The sequence below is a fragment of the Botrytis deweyae genome, assembly GCF_014898535.1.
Source record: "Botrytis deweyae strain B1 chromosome Unknown BDEW_032, whole genome shotgun sequence".
Lineage (NCBI taxonomy): Eukaryota > Fungi > Ascomycota > Leotiomycetes > Helotiales > Sclerotiniaceae > Botrytis > Botrytis deweyae.
Window position 1 is genome coordinate 326,490 of NW_024066239.1, and position 15,981 is coordinate 342,470.

At 43.4% G+C, this 15,981-nt stretch overlaps 5 protein-coding genes across 5 annotated transcripts; 1 reads left to right on the plus strand and 4 right to left on the minus strand.

Moving 5' to 3' along the window:
- Window positions 1–49: 49 nt before the first annotated feature.
- EAE98_010012 (uncharacterized protein) lies at window positions 50–3,451 on the minus strand (the record flags this gene model as incomplete). The annotated part of the gene is made up of 4 exons (XM_038957633.1): window positions 50–260; window positions 314–3,118; window positions 3,181–3,366; window positions 3,429–3,451. 4 exons carry the CDS (start codon window positions 3,449–3,451, stop codon window positions 50–52), a joined length of 3,225 nt encoding a protein of 1,074 aa, XP_038806096.1.
- Window positions 3,452–3,714: 263 nt separating this feature from the next.
- Window positions 3,715–5,410, minus strand: EAE98_010013 (uncharacterized protein). The gene is made up of 4 exons (XM_038957634.1): window positions 5,295–5,410; window positions 5,078–5,163; window positions 4,947–5,022; window positions 3,715–4,899 (listed from the first exon to the last, which is right to left on the minus strand). The coding sequence occupies exons 1-4, from the start codon at window positions 5,321–5,323 to the stop codon at window positions 3,888–3,890; spliced, it is 1,203 nt and encodes a 400-aa protein (XP_038806097.1). The 5' UTR covers window positions 5,324–5,410; the 3' UTR covers window positions 3,715–3,887.
- A 488-nt stretch (window positions 5,411–5,898) lies between these two features.
- EAE98_010014 (uncharacterized protein) lies at window positions 5,899–9,416 on the plus strand (the record flags this gene model as incomplete). Its single annotated transcript, XM_038957635.1, has 5 exons — window positions 5,899–5,918; window positions 5,979–6,118; window positions 6,178–8,363; window positions 8,526–8,613; window positions 8,854–9,416. 5 exons carry the CDS (start codon window positions 5,899–5,901, stop codon window positions 9,414–9,416), a joined length of 2,997 nt encoding a protein of 998 aa, XP_038806098.1.
- A 3,730-nt stretch (window positions 9,417–13,146) lies between these two features.
- On the minus strand, window positions 13,147–13,988 carry EAE98_010015 (uncharacterized protein; the record flags this gene model as incomplete). The annotated part of the gene is made up of 2 exons (XM_038957636.1): window positions 13,147–13,526; window positions 13,757–13,988. 2 exons carry the CDS (start codon window positions 13,986–13,988, stop codon window positions 13,147–13,149), a joined length of 612 nt encoding a protein of 203 aa, XP_038806099.1.
- A 1,259-nt stretch (window positions 13,989–15,247) lies between these two features.
- On the minus strand, window positions 15,248–15,554 carry EAE98_010016 (uncharacterized protein; the record flags this gene model as incomplete). The annotated part of the gene is made up of 2 exons (XM_038957637.1): window positions 15,248–15,486; window positions 15,527–15,554. 2 exons carry the CDS (start codon window positions 15,552–15,554, stop codon window positions 15,248–15,250), a joined length of 267 nt encoding a protein of 88 aa, XP_038806100.1.
- Window positions 15,555–15,981: the final 427 nt, after the last annotated feature.

Consider the following 15,981-nt stretch of genomic DNA (forward strand, 5'->3'; position numbering starts at 1 on the left):
TACAGAGGTATATACAGGATGTTGGATTATACAACTTGAAACGAGAAAACTAATGACCCTTTTTACCACCCTTCTTTGCCTTTTTATGCGCCTTTTCACCCATCTCCTGCTCATAGATTTCTGCAGCCGATTCTCCTGCCTTTCTCTTGGATTTCGCACTCTTTACACCAACCACTATATCCTTCTTTCCGGATTTAGCAGCATTTTTGACTTGCTTCTCGGCTTCTGCCCACCCTGGTGCTCCTGCTTCGATTTCATATCTGGTCAACGAATTAGTATTGTAGTATCTGAGATGGCTAGATCAAGAACTTACTGATCTAAAGGGAGAGCATCAATAAGCTCCCTTTGCTTCTCCTTCAAAGCCTTCAAAGCTTCATCTCCACCTTCCTCCAATTCTTCTTCGAGTCCCTGTTCTAGAGGTACGAATCTATCATCTACAACCTCGTCGTCCAAAGCTTCATTTGCATCTTCTCTACTGACACCGATATTTTCCCGTCCTGGCATCTCAGCCTCGATAGCACCAGAGACCAAGTCACCAAAATGTGAGCTCATCTTACGCATGATTTTGATGAACATGGCCAAGAGTTGAGATGATGGAAGAGACAATTCGGACTCAATGGCGGTCAGATCCTTTCTCTGCAAGCCAACGGCAAGTAGTATCGATGATTGAATACCAGTAAGTTTAATGTTGGACTTCAAGCGACCAGTGAAATACAAATTTGCAAGTGTTGGAATGAGATCCAAAATGACGTGATAATCAAGCATGTTATTTGCATATGATTCCAAGCGTTTAAGATCGAAAGGTGACATAAGTTTGTCTAATTCTTCTTTTGAAAGTGGCTTGGGGGCGGCTTCTGGGTCGGATTTTGAACCAGCGTTTGCTGATTCGTCAATGCTCAAGGCCAGAACTGAAGGGAATTCGCGGAATTGGTATGAAAGAAGGGATAAGAATCTGCGATGGAAATCTCTAGAGAACGCAGACTCCCATTCTCTATCTTCACTATTCTCCAAGGTGCGAACCATAACACAAGTGTGCTCTCCTGTCAATTCGTTTGGTGTTTGACGAAGATAGAGAGGTACAAACGAAGCCCTTTTCCAGAATCTGTGTAGAGGTTGAGTAAGGCCGTAACTCACACCAATATAATCTAGGTTGTCGGGTCGCTTTTCGGATAATTTTGAGAAAAGGGGTGGCATCTTTCTGATGTCTCTAACCTTGATGTTATCCTCAAGAAGAGATGAACTTGTCAACTCCTCGTCTGTGACACGAGTGATTGTCTCTTCTACGTAGTCATTCGTATCTTCCGAGAGGTTGGTAAACTTCCCTTCGTAGAAAGCAGTAAGGAGCTCGAGCGCTTTGCTTCCATAGCCCATCTTGATGTAATCAGGATTTGTTGCTATTCTGACTACTCGTGCTCCAGAGAGACCAGCGAAGTCATCGTCTTGAAATTGTTGACTGACCAACCAAGGAATGAGATCACCAGCTGCTCGCTGACCTCTACTCAGGCTGTTCATGACACTTTGTTTGCTAATTTTCCCTTCGAGAGCCACTTGAATTACGCAGAGAGGTTCTGGTAAGTGTTTACTGTTCTCTTCAATAGGTGGAACAAGGACAAACAATTGATGAGCTGGAGCATCACTCATCAATTGAAGGTCATCTGGGGTATTTTTGTAATGACTCGCGACATAAAGAGCAATCATTTGCTGCAAAAACTTTTCGGAAACATCATGGAAAGAAAAGAGGGTATCACGATTGACGTTGAGCAGTTGACATTGTGAAGGATCTGGGCATCCTTGAAGAGTGTTTAATCTCGAGCGAGGTAAGGTGGCGTCAAGGCAGAGCAATTGATTGAGCCATTTCTCAACAGCGTCACCTTGTGCATAACGAATAGGTTCAGACAAGGTAATCTCTCTTAGCGAGCGACCTCCTGAGAAGCTATTATCGGCACCTTTAGCAGCAGCCTTGCCACTTGATCGATCAGCTACCTCAACATCTTCTGTTCCATTGGTTGTTCCTCTAGATTGTTCTCGAAGTTGTTTGATCAATTTCAAAGATAGAGATCTTCCAGTACCTTCGTATCCATTAATGGTGGATGCCATGAATACTAAGTAAGGACCCATAAGCTTCTTTACGAGTGGCAGCGGTATTGCAGCGGCTTCATCGATAACCAATAATTCGGCTTGACCAAGAACATGCGCATCCTGTGGTCTGATGTATTGGATGGTTTGGCGATGTTGACGATGAATGTTTACTCGAACAATTGCTTTGTTAAAATCCGGGTTTGTAGACTGTATAATTGAGTAGTCGACGTGATCCATGTAGTTAAGAGCATCGAAACCCTTAAAGATAAATTCGAACAGGGTTTTCAAATTCTCTGGACTTGGGGATGTGATAAAAATGTTACTATATCCATGAGCGACGGCTGCTGCCACAGCCACACCAAGCGCTGCAGACTTTCCACGTCCTCTTCCAGCAGTCAATGTGACAGTGTTCCTCAAAGTTTTTTCGGCGATGGCGTCTACGAAAGTGAGAAGAGCTTTGGCTTGGTCCACGGTCTTTGCCAAAGTGACGAGAGATCCAACTGGTTGTGTGTCTTGTAGGGCTTCTTTCATGCTATCCAATTCTATCTGTGATTCGCTTTTTGGCTCGTCCAAATCCGGCGGAGGTAAAGCCTTCACGTTCTTTCCGCCGGATATAGGAAGAACATTCAGCTCGTCGTCGATCACTAAACAGGACTCGCATTTTCCAAGGGACAAAATGAATCGCTCGTTGAATCTAGCAGTAACATCGTCGTGCGCTTCGGTTCGATATCGAGAATGAATATCCATAGACAATGTGTATAATTGCTTCAAACTGTTCATGCCTTTCAGTAATAGAACCACAAGCCCTCCACCCTCAACTGTTTCAATAGTTCTGGCTAAAAGGTTCGGTGTGATGGCTTCAAAATCCTGCAAAATACACATTCCGAAAGTGTTTCCCAAGATTTTCTCGGTTTCCTTGTAGTAAACATATCGAATGTTGTGCAGCGACACGAAAAGTTCGAAAGGATCCTCAGTATTTGCTTCTCTAATTCCACGTTTGATTTCCTTCTTAATTTTAGTTTCTCTCTTCTTTCGATGACTGTAAGTAGCAAATCGATCAGTATGCAGCTTCAAAAGAAGGTGACCATCTTCGCTACTGACCTCGTGAATCCTAGAAGCTTGTTCTTATATGCCCACATGACTGATTTGTTCTGTTTCATGTCCATACTGGACATAATATAGTGTAGATGTACAATGACATCCTTCGTTCTATCTCCAACAACGACAATGAAGCTTCGTTTCTTCTCTTGGATGCCATTGCGAATGAGCGCGGGGATGCGCTGATCCCTATTGATGTTAAGGTTAGTTGTTAAGATAAATACAATTCGGAGTATCGATTAAAAGCTTACACTGCTTTACGTTGGCCGACCATAATTTACAATTGTCTGAGAGATCAAAAACCTATTCAATGGCGATATAAACACCAACAAATTGAGGTATTGATGCGCCGGGAACTTTTTTTGGCGATTGCACTTATCTCGAACTTTTTTTCGACAAGGCCTTGTGACGCTAGAGCGTTTGGAGTGTAGTAAGTATGCAAGGCTGCGCGCGGATAAGAGCACTTTTCACGAGGCTGAACACATGTAATCAATATCTGCCTCACTACTACAAAATGAAAACGGTTTCAAGGGTTTCTTGTGTCTGAAGATCGAAGGTGATGTATTAAAAAGCTTATGGGTATTGTGAATTCTCTCGAGGGACTAGGGTCAAACTTGAATCTATCATGCTTTATCGCCAGCTATGCTTTTTGATACTCCAAATATGTACCATCCAAATTCCAAATTATAAAGCAATTTCTCAAGAACAATTTACTGTAAAGATTCAATAACAAGGGCAGATGCTCCACCACCGCCGTTGCAAATACCGGCAACACCAATCTTTGCCTTTTGCTCTCTCAGCACATTGACCAACGTGGTGACGATTCTAGCTCCGGAACAACCAAGAGGATGTCCGATAGCGACAGCACCTCCGTTGATGTTGACCTTGGATTCGTCCAATCCGAGGATCTTCATGTTCGCCAAAGCGACAACCGAGAAAGCCTCGTTGATCTCGTAATAATCAACAGCTGAAGCATCGATCTTGGCGTGTTTCAAAGCCTTAGGGATGGCCAATGATGGCGCGGTGGTGAATTTGCTTGGTGCTTTTTCTGCATCACCCCAACCAAGAATCTTTGCCAAAGGCTTAAGACCGAGTTCCTTCAACTTAGCTTCCGAGACTAGAACAAGAGCTGAAGCACCATCGTTAAGGGGTGCAGCATTTGGTGCGGTGACGGTTCCTCCATTTGGCAAGAAAGCTGGTCTCATAGCCTTGAGTTTCTCAATGTTCAAGTTCTTAACCTCATCATCTCTCTCGACCTTGACATTTGGCTTTCCACGGCCACCACTGACTTCAACTGGAACGATCTCGGTCTTGAAGAGACCAGCTTCGGTTGCCTTTTGGGCCTTTTGGTATGACTTGATAGCATACTCATCTTGTTGCTCTCTGCTGATGTCGTGATCGACGTGGCACTCTTCAGCAGCCATTCCCATATGCTCCTTTTTGTTGTAGGCATCAGTGAGACCATCCTTGAGAACACCATCTACCAAAGTTTGGTCGCCATACTTGGCACCATTTCGGAGAGTTGGGAGGTAGTGAGGAACGTTAGACATAGACTCTGTACCACCGGCTACAACAATATCGGCGTTGCCAGTGATGATTGTTTGAGCAGCGAGAATGATGGCCTTGGTTCCAGAAGCACAAACTTTGTTAACGGTAGTACAGACTACGCCTTCAGTGAGTCCTCCAGCAATGGCACATTGACGAGCAGGGTTTTGTCCCAAACTATTCCAATTAGTTTTGAATCATCTACAAACAAGTTATTGGCCTACTTTGCGGATAAAACATTGCCGAAGAAGATCTCCTCAACATCTTCAGGCTTGATTTCTGGTACGCGCTCAACGGCAGCTGAATATCCGTTAGTCTCAGAACTTTCCACACCAGAAAGATGTAGTGAGCTCACCCTTGATGGCGATACCACCTAGTTCAGTAGCACTCTTGCTAGAGAGGGAACCCAAGAATGAACCAATGGGTGTTCTCACAGCGGAGCTACAAACAACACATGGTCAGCATTTCTCATCTTTGGAGAAAGGGTCACGAGAAAATGAGAGGGGCATGTATGCCCAGAAAACCATCCAAGTGGTGTGAATCCTGAGGAAGGAGAATGGACAGAAACTTACACAATATAAACTGGAGGAACTGAAGACATTTTTTTGAGTAGAATTACAAGATTTGAAGTTTGAAAATAATATTTTGGGAGAGGGATTAAACCTCAACAAAGCTGGGCCAGATATTTATGGTGAGGGCGGTGAGGTGAGGTGGCAGATAACTAATCAGCCCCGCCTATCCTTGAAATCTCGTGCCACTTTTGAATCTTTTGCTTTGTATGTGTTGAGAACAATGTGAAGGTTCATCTTCGGACAATGCCTAGGTGGACATAAAGTAAAAGAGTTCCTCTTTGGACGACAATGTCTAGGTGGATATAAAGTAAAAGACTCACAAAAGCAGCCAGAATAGTAATGCAAGCCTTCGGAGTCCGAGGTCCTGGTGGTCAGTAAATGATCTAATCTAATCAATCTCTTCATCTTCATTCTCCACTATGAATCCATTTCCCTGATTTTTATTAGATGAAGTTTACCTAATGTGACAAGGCTGTGTCACGTGATCTCGAAAAAGTACCATCGCGAAACCTCGAGTTTTCGACGCGAGGCCGGTGAAGTTGTAGCTTCATTTCCTTGACATCCCTTGATTTTCATACATTTTTCTGCATTTTACTTAGTCGCGATGGATGACCTTTACGATGAGTGAGTCACCTCGACGTCTTAAGCTCTTGGGAAGCTTGACCACAGCTAATGTTCTTGCAGGTTTGGAAACTTCATTGGTGAGGCCGAGGAGTCGGACGAGGAGTCTCAACAAGGCAATGATGCGAGCGCATACGTCTACGATGAATATCCAGAGGAGGCGCCAGAGGAACCCACGGGACAGGAATTGATGGACCTTGATGGTTGGTTATAAGCATTTTCTGGAGCTCAGAAGGGCATCAACTAACAACTTTACATTTAGATGAGGGACCTTCGAATGCAGTAATATTACATGAAGATAAACAATACTACCCTACTGCGCAACAAGTATACGGAGAGGATGTAGAAACTATGGTGCAGGAAGAAGATGCGCAACCCCTCACGCAACCAATTATAGCTCCGGTCGAACAGAAGAAATTCAACATCCAGGAGGCGGATTTACCACCGGTACATTTCGATCGAAGTTTCATGGCCGACCTCATGAATTACCCCGAACAAATTAGAAATATTGCTTTTGCTGGGCATCTACATACCGGGAAAACCGCGTTTATGGACATGTTGGTTCTCGAGACTCACGACATTGCTGAGCGATTAGACAAAAAGACCGGAAGGAAAAAGGATGAGCAATTGCGTTATACAGATATCCATGTTGTCGAGCGTGAACGAGGACTATCTATAAAATCCGCGCCTATGAGCTTGGTGCTTCAGAGTACCAAGGGGAAGTCGCATCTTCTGAATATCCTTGATACTCCTGGCCATGTGAATTTCGTAGATGAGGTCGCATCCTCGTTACGGTTGGTGGACGGAGTGGTTTTAGTTGTTGATGTTGTTGAAGGAGTGCAAGTCAATACAGAGCGGATTATCAAGCATGCTGTTTTGGAAGGTTTGCCCTTGACTCTTGTTGTCAATAAAATGGATCGTCTAATCTTAGAGCTCAAGCTACCACCTACGGATGCTTATTTTAAGCTGAAGCATGTCATTGAAGAAGTCAATACTGTGATCGAGGCTACTTTACCAGGTCAAGGCGAGAGCCGACGACTTAGTCCAGAAAAGGGAAATGTGCTCTTTGCCTGTACCAGTATGGGATGGTGCTTCACGTTACAATCATTCGCAAAAATGTATGCGGACAGTTACGCCCCAAAGAAGAACCGAGGTCCTGGTTTGAACAATGAGGAGAGTGGTATTAATGCGCACGAGTTTGCAAGGAGATTGTGGGGCGACATTTTTTACAATCCCTCAAGGAGGTCATTTACTCGAAAGGGTGTTGAGGAGAAGTCAAAACGCTCTTTCGTCAATTTCATCCTGGAACCAATCTATAAATTATACTCGCATACCATTAGTGAGAGTCCAGAGGATTTGAAGGATACTCTGGAATCACTGGGGATATTCCTCAAACCATCACAATACAAGACGGATGCCAACGTCCTTCTGAAACTTGTCTGTGAACAATTCTTCGGTCCATCGACCGGGTTCGTCGACATGGTTGTACAACATATACCTTCTCCGGTGGAAGCTGCAGAGAAAAACTTGGAGCGTCATTATACTGGTCCATTGGATACAACGGTCGGAACGGCTATGAAGAATTGCGATCAAGATGGTCCGTTGGTCATTCAAATAACAAAGCTCTTGAACACAAGCGATGCTACAGGATTTTACTCATTCGGAAGAGTGTTAAGTGGTGTTGCACGAGCAGGCACGCAAGTACGAGTCCTTGGTGAAGGATATTCAATTGATGATGAAGAGGATATGAGTGTTGCCACCATTTCGGATGTGTGGATTGCTGAAACAAGATACAACATTCCCACAGACGGAGTTCCTGCCGGCAATTGGGTTCTTCTTGGGGGTGTGGATAATTCGATTGTCAAATCTGCAACCATTGTACCCCTTGTGTTGCCAAATGAAGAGGAGGCATACATTTTCAAACCTATTACCCATTTCACCGAGTCGGTCTTCAAGGTAGCAGTGGAGCCGATCAATCCTTCTGAGCTTCCTAAGATGTTGGATGGTTTACGAAAGATCAACAAAAGCTACCCTCTTATCACTACAAAGGTAGAAGAATCTGGCGAACACGTCATTCTAGGCACGGGAGAACTCTATATGGACTGTGTCCTGCATGATCTCCGACGATTATATGCAGAGATGGAGATTAAAGTTTCCGATCCTGTCACACGCTTTTGTGAGACAGTCGTTGAAACATCAGCTATCAAATGTTATGCCCAGACACCAAACAAGAAGAATAAGATCACCATGGTGGCAGAACCTCTCGACCAGGGTATTGCTGAAGACATTGAAAGTGGCAAGGTCAGCATCAAAAGTCCTGCTCGAGTGATTGGCAAATACTTTGAGGAGAACTATGGTTGGGATTTATTGGCTTCTAGAAGTATTTGGGCATTTGGTCCCGACGACTTGGGACCAAACATCTTACAAGATGATACCATTCCATCCGAGGCAAGTACATTCCAGAAAGCACCTGTTCGCTTACCCCTTGTTAGTAGCTAGCCTCCTAGCCAGGCTAGAGCTACTATCGTGAGTGCCTGCATAGGCTAAATAGCCGTTGTGTTGCACAAACGGAATTATTCGGCCCTTCTTATGCTGACTGATCTACAACAGGTGGATAAGAAATCACTCCTTAGTGTACGGGACACCATTCGACAAGGATTTAGTTGGGCTGCTCGAGAAGGACCACTGTGTGAAGAACGTACGTTTCCACTGACTTTTCATTTATCCTTTTCCCCAGACGCCCTCCCTCTCTCCCTTAACCCTTTTGCTCCTAGGTCATCATAGATCGTAATTGTGGACGACCTCGAACCACAATATTACTGAATTAATATGGAAACTTCCGTCCACTACTTTCGCACAGACCCTTGAACTATAATCCTACCCCTGGACAACTTTTCATTGGTTCATCTATCCGAGTTAGTGCTAACATCCCTTGTAGCAATCCGCAACAGTAAATTCAAGATAACAGACGTGATATTGGCTCCTGAAGCGATCTTCCGGGGTGGAGGTCAAATCATTCCCACATCCCGACGCGCATGTTATTCTTCCTTCCTAATGGCTTCCCCAAGATTAATGGAACCCGTCTACTCCTGTTCCATGACCGGACCTGCAGATTCCGTCACTTCGCTCTACACTGTACTTGCCCGTCGTCGCGGTCACGTCTTGTCTGACGGACCTATTGCTGGTACACCTCTCTATCGCGTCAGTGGACTCATCCCTGTCATTGATTCCTTTGGTTTCGAAACCGATCTCCGTATTCATACTCAAGGTCAAGCAACCGTTTCCTTAGTCTTTGATCGCTGGAGTATCGTCCCCGGTGATCCATTAGATAAAGATGTTGTTCTTCGACCTCTCGAACCAGCAGGCGCACAGGCCACGGCGAGAGATTTCGTCCTCAAGACTAGAAGAAGAAAGGGTCTCAGTGAAGATGTAAGTGTGGCTAAATTCCTAGAACCAGAACTCTTTGCTAGTTTGAAGGAAACGGGCATTTTGGACGGGTAGGTAGGGTTTATCGAGTAAATCTATCAAACGCGCGTCCTATTGGGAAGGAAGAGCTTGGCAGAGATCTGTGAACCTGGGGTTTGATTATCTCATACTACATAAGGTGTGATTGTTCTTCCAAATCTAGAAGAGAAGTGATATATCATATGGGCGTTTTTTGGGTGGTTCGTGCATAGCGAATTGAAACTACTAAATAAATGAAAAATAATTAAGATCTGTATATGCATGGTTTTTGGTGCGTATGCACAGTTAGAAATATCATCAAGGTGAAATCAAATCATAGCGAATTCACGTATTGAAAGTTAGGTCACAAGATTCCTAGGAGACATTCCTGCATGAAACTGGGGATGGTGGATTTCCCACTGCACTCTGTGCATGTTCGTCCACTGCAGCTACGCTGGGATATTGACAGCAGTAGCTCGAGTGTTGTCGATTTACTTTTATTGTGCCGTGCACACTCAGCATTTATAATATTGGAGCGCAGAACTCAAAAGCTGGTTGGAACTTGGGGTGAGACCAGAGAAGTGGAGAATCATCCGATTGAGAGGGCTGCTAGACGTTGGCGATCATTTTGGATGGAAATCGGATTGGAGATGGAAAATAGATGTGGAGTCGCTTGACTAATAGCTGCAGGTGTGCATATATGTATTTGAACAATTTAAGGCTCTCTGCCTATTCGTAGGAGAAAAAACAGGCGGAATTCGACCATTTCTAAGATATCCTTTACAATTCAATTATTTCCCTTCAATATTATATAAAATAAAATTTCGAAATATTTTCTGAATAATAAAAAGCTAAGATTTCTTTTGATCTTTTTGAATTTATATGAATCATTTATAAATTATTTTTTATTCAATTAAGTTAGAGGATTTCAATGAAAATTTGAATTATCAAATTCCGCCTGTTTTTTCTTCTACGAATAGTCTGCATCCTATGTATGATTCTTATCTCCATTTTTCCATCTGCATGTGCCTGACACCTACTTTGTCAGTGATAACTGAATAAGTAAGGCAATGGTATGGAAAATTGGGATATTTGTGCATACAAAGTGACCTCAGATGACTTAACCCCCCATGTCTCTACTCATTCACGAGTCGCGACAGTACCAACAGAAACAGAGATGCCGAAAGCTCGGGATCTCTGGATGGACGAAACTATCACTTCACCCACTTGTTGAGTAGATCGTAGAAGAAGAAAGGCAGGTCGTCATGCAGAGGGAATCGCAAAATCGATTGGCACGGGAGTGGGAATGGAAAAACTATTGTTCCCTCCATATATATCCCTGGGATTTACGTTTCTGTACGTACAGGTACATGTGTCTATGTATTGACCCTGGCTGTTGATCTGAAGTTGGATTACTCGATTCATAGAACGATTGAAGAGATGCATGCACCTGCTTTGTAAACATTAGGGTATGCATGCTTTGGTTTCGGTACCTGGGAGTTGGCATCGTATTGATAATGTCATGTCATGTGTACGATTATAAGTAAGTTTACATAGTACATACATGCAGTAGGCGCTGTACACACACATGCGTAGATATGGATTGCATGTCAAGAGGAATTTGGTGGATGGATTGTGGTAAGGCTTCGATCACGCGAAAACGATATCTCTCTGGAGTTCTCCAGTTCCAATTGTTCTTAAAACAGAATATAGAAACACTATATGTATGGCTATTAAGACCAAAGAATATCGCTATACTTCGGTACAATAAGGAGAGAAATTTAGTCCGTCAGAGTGGTTCCCTTTCCTACAGACATCCGCCCTCCAAAAAGAACAAGTAAGAGGATGAAAGATGATCCGCGTGCGCGCGCGGATATGCACGGATAATTGATTAGATCTATAACTATTCCTCCTAATGCAGTGATCAATTGTACCTACACCCAAGTAGGTAGCTATAGTAAAGTTCAGGGCGCAAATGCTACCACTTCTTGAATCTTGATTTCTCTATCATACTATATTCACATCCTTCCTTTGCATCTCACAATATCATCCAATCAAATAATTCACCAGGTGGCATAAATGTTCCATGAATTTAATACAATTATGCGGCTCGGTGATGCCGATATGTATGTACTATGCATGATGTTCGAAAATGTGAATGGATGGAAGCGGATACTTGTCGTTAAGTGATATTGTATCATAATGAACATGGATGATGAGGTTTTTGATCTGAACGGTTGCCAGATTTTCATCTGATCAACGAACGAACGAACGAACGAATGAACGAATGAACGAATGAACGAACGAAATGGTCGAAATACTGGCGGAAACCACATGCACTAGGACCAGGATAATGATGGCTAAAAGTAACTAACTGAGCATCAATGTTGGGGAAGGATACTTTGTAATTGGTACAGCTCCTGCTCCAATGAAGATGCAGGGGAGTGGAATGTTGAATTTAATGGTGATAGGATGAAATGGTTCATCCCGAAATAGACTTATCATTGAGAAATTAGATTATAGCAATTCCTCAATGAAGAAACTCAATGCAGTTGGGGGTGGCAAGTGTGGATTAGAAGATTTTGAATTCCGTGGGGGTAAACTGGGAAAAAGAGGAAGGACGTCGCAAACTTAACCAGCATTGGCTTATCCAGGAAGGCATCACAGCACGTTTCTCTCGTAAACTCTATGCCTCGTGAAAAACTCGTGTCTACAGTGTCCGGGCGAGGATAATGACAGGCCCAAGAAACGTAAAAGAGGCGAAGGGCGGGGGGTCTACATATTAAGCACGTGTGATGGAATTGTTCTAGATTTCAAGGATTCAAACTTTTGAGGTCCCCGAAACCTTCTTTTCATGGGATTCTGAGAATTATGCTTATCTTGTGTGGAGAGCTAACGAGAAGCGAAAACGAAGCAAAGGTTTGAATCTAGCCCCTGAATGTGAAATGAATGGGCGGCATTAAATGTCGTGCAGTATTGTGAAATGTGATGAGAGGGCTTCAGATGAAATTAACAATTGCCCATCAAAGGAAAGAGAAGACGAGGGTCTACGTAAGCTTCATGACAGTTTTTTTGTCACTACCACCCCCGAGGCATGATTGATTAAGCCCTAAGGTTGTAATCTGCCAGGGCGCATCTAGTGGGTCGAAAGGTCTCGAGTTGCTTGGGAATGAGGGAATATTGTGAATAAGTGGAGGTGCTGTTGTGTTTGTGGGGGTAGAATTTGCATGGGAGCCCTGTCATAGAGTTGACTTTTGGTAGGCCGACAAGCTTTGCAATGTGGAGATGGGGATTGGTGGCACCTTTGCAGTAGAGATGGGAAGTTTGATTGGCTGTCAAAATGGCATTTACGAAGCAGGTTTGTGGTAGTCCATGACACTTGTGGAGATCGACGATGGGAATGTTCTTTGGAACTACCAGAACTTTGTGAACATTGACCATACCAATTGAACTTTGGGAATATTGTGACACAAATTAGACAGCAAGGCGCGGAAAGATTCTTTAGGAATTTCGCTTTGACGAGCACAGTATCTGTATCGTGGTATTACACGCACATGCACATGCCAAATCGGGTTGTAGATAGTATTTGGTGTGGGTTTTTGTGATGATACTTCATATTCGTAGTTCATTGATTGGGGATGGATCTGCGTAACTTTAAAAAGAATCACAGTATTGCGGAAGTGATCTCGTATGTGGCAACGGTCTTCTCGATTTTTTCATAACGAGAAATTCCCTGCACTGGCTAAAGCAGTCTCAAAGAAATCTTATGTCTGTGAATATGATATCATCAGCCATCAAGACAGGTTTTCATCATCTTCCTTAGCAAATTCATGAGATTGTCATTCTCGAGGGCAGCCGCAACACGCTCCTTGTCAGCCAGTTGTTTGTTGACTTCGTCAGCTTGGCTGTGTGTATCCTTCTTGATCTTGACCTCGACTCGGTATCCTGGCGGAAGAGCTTGTTCCAAACGTACTCGCACGCCAAGTCCAATAACAGTTGCTAGGGAGCAATGTGAAACCGTTGGCGTCAATTCAACCAGTACGCGAGACAGTGCTGCTGGGTTTGTGAGATCAGGAGGCGAAACAAGATGAACATCCTCAAGCTTAACTACTCCGAGAGACTCCAATGAGAGAGGATGCTCGGGGTCGGAGATTGGTGCAATCAAGTCTTCAAAATGTCAGCTATGCAAACTTTGGAACGCGACTGACCCAATTTAATACTGAAATTTAGATAGCGCTCGTTATAATAGTGAATGGTAGAGAGGTATCAGGATATTCATTTGATTTTGAGATACCTACTGATAATTGCACGTTTGATATGTGATACGATGCTAGGATATATCGAGAACTCGAAGAACAATTGGTATTAAGTGAATTGGAAATACGTGAAATGCTTACCATATATTTCCTGTTCATCTATTGGCTCTAAGCCAGAGTCGTCTGAGTCTGAGTCTTCATCTGAGAAATCTGACATATAAAAAGGATCCAGTGCATAGCTGGGTTTTGCCATCAATATGCTCTGTATACCATGTTTCTTGGCCGAATAATCTCGAACCTTGCGCTTTTCTCTTCGACGTGATATTTCGGACACATTCAAGATAGTAGGATTCGCATTGTCTGCCGATGCCATGTTGAGATGAGTTGGGGGCCACTTGGGGCTCTGCTGGCTAACAGGAATGGCTTTTCTGTGCTAGTTGGATAGCTGACAGGTTCAACGTTGCGACTCGGGTTAGATATGTTCAGCTGGGCTTGCGAGTCGATAGGAAGCGGGTTATTGAATGGATTGCAGGTTAGAGGTGCAAGAGCTTGAGCTATGGTTTCTTAAAATCTTGAACGTAAATTTGATAATGACGAAGAGGTTTATCAAATTCCCTTTATCGATAAAGCGAAGTGGGATAAATCTGAAACCTGAGGCATGATATCAATTCATGACTAATCACCTAATGATCGAGGAAAGCCAAGGACAAGTATTGAACTTAGAACTCGTAAATACAATGATAAATCATAAATACACCAATAAACACCGGAGATTTTTGCGTTGATACTGTCCCTCATTGCATTTCCATGCAAGTCCCTCTTTTGCCCTGCTCTTTGTTGTTATATGGTAGTCCTATTTCACAAAGTGTCTATCTCCATCTTGTGCAAAGTTTCAAGTCCCATATTAGAGACTAACTTTGATATTTGTGGCACGCTCCGTGCAATCCCATGGCCAGAACTTGGAAGTTCAAGGATGTATCAAAAGCTCACCTCAAAATCTAATAAATGTCCTGAGAAGATTCATGAAGGATCAACAAGCACGAGCCATCTGCATCTCGTGGCGATCCTGCGCTTCCAAGGTTAAAGGTTCCGTGCTATACTCGTTTCCGTCCCGGAAGATCTTTAAACCTGGTCTCTTCATATTTGAGATTGCCAGACAAATGAAACTCGTCGGCAAGCTGGACCCTCTGGGTAGCTTCAGATGATCTGATCAGACAAGTTATGATCCGAACCTCCGTGATGAACGGTGTAGATTTTGGAATTCGGACTTTTACTCTTTTGCTTTCCAAGAAACCAGCTTCAATGTACGTTCCAGGTAAATTAGACTTCCACTGCCTGTGCGTCTCACGAAGCCAATGGCCTTCCACGCCCTTGTTGGCAAAACAAATACTGAAATCAGCTTATGGCCGCCATAATATCTACCTCTTTAATGTACTCTTCCGTGCGAAAGGTTGCTGGCTCGAGGAACTGCAAGGGGGAGACAGATTGTAGAGAGATTATCGATCCATCTGCAGGATAGGCAATCTTTGTCTATCGACGCCGAAAGCCGTCAAACCGTTTTCCTTACTCTCAGCAAAAAACAATGGCCGATAACAAGACCTGCATGTATTCTTCTTCCCTTGTGAACAATCTTCAATGGACATGAGATATCTTTGAGCCACCGAACCATGTTGCCGGGTTCGTCTCTGCTTGTCGAGTGGCTGCGACTTTAGGGCACGGAATCATGAGGTTAAAACATCTGATCTTTTGGCTTGTCCTGAAATCCCAATATTCCTTGTCAGAGCCGTATCGCATGTGCATTGTTCGCTGCATTTGCTGGCAACTGCGTCCCATATCGCCTGAGAACTGATACCCGGCGACCTTTTCTGGGGCTGTTTAGAGGCTAGTACAGTGTTTGCGGGGCAGTAGTACCTGTCCAGAGATCCTTGGATCCACTCATCATCTAAAGAAAGGCATTATTAATGGAGCAGTCTTCTGAGAGTGTATTGAAAATATGCAAAAATACATTACAGCAAAACCTCTCCATAAGGATACCGGTTTTTGTAGACTTTTTTAAGGATATATAGAGGTATCCTTATATAGAGGTATCCGACTAATCCCGACACAGTAGTAATCCACTTCCGATTAGTCCCGATCGGGTTATATTCCGTGACAATTTCGGAAAATTTTCTACTTTCATAAAATATGACTAAATTCTTTATATGAGAGCTCAAATCCCGATAATCTTATTGGTTTAATAAGGATATATGTGATTTTGGGACCGAGAAATATAAGGATATCCTAATAAAGAGGTTCTAAGGATATAGGCCTTTTTTAGCCCTAGAAATTTTTGGGACCGAAAAATATATCCTTATAGAGAGGTTATC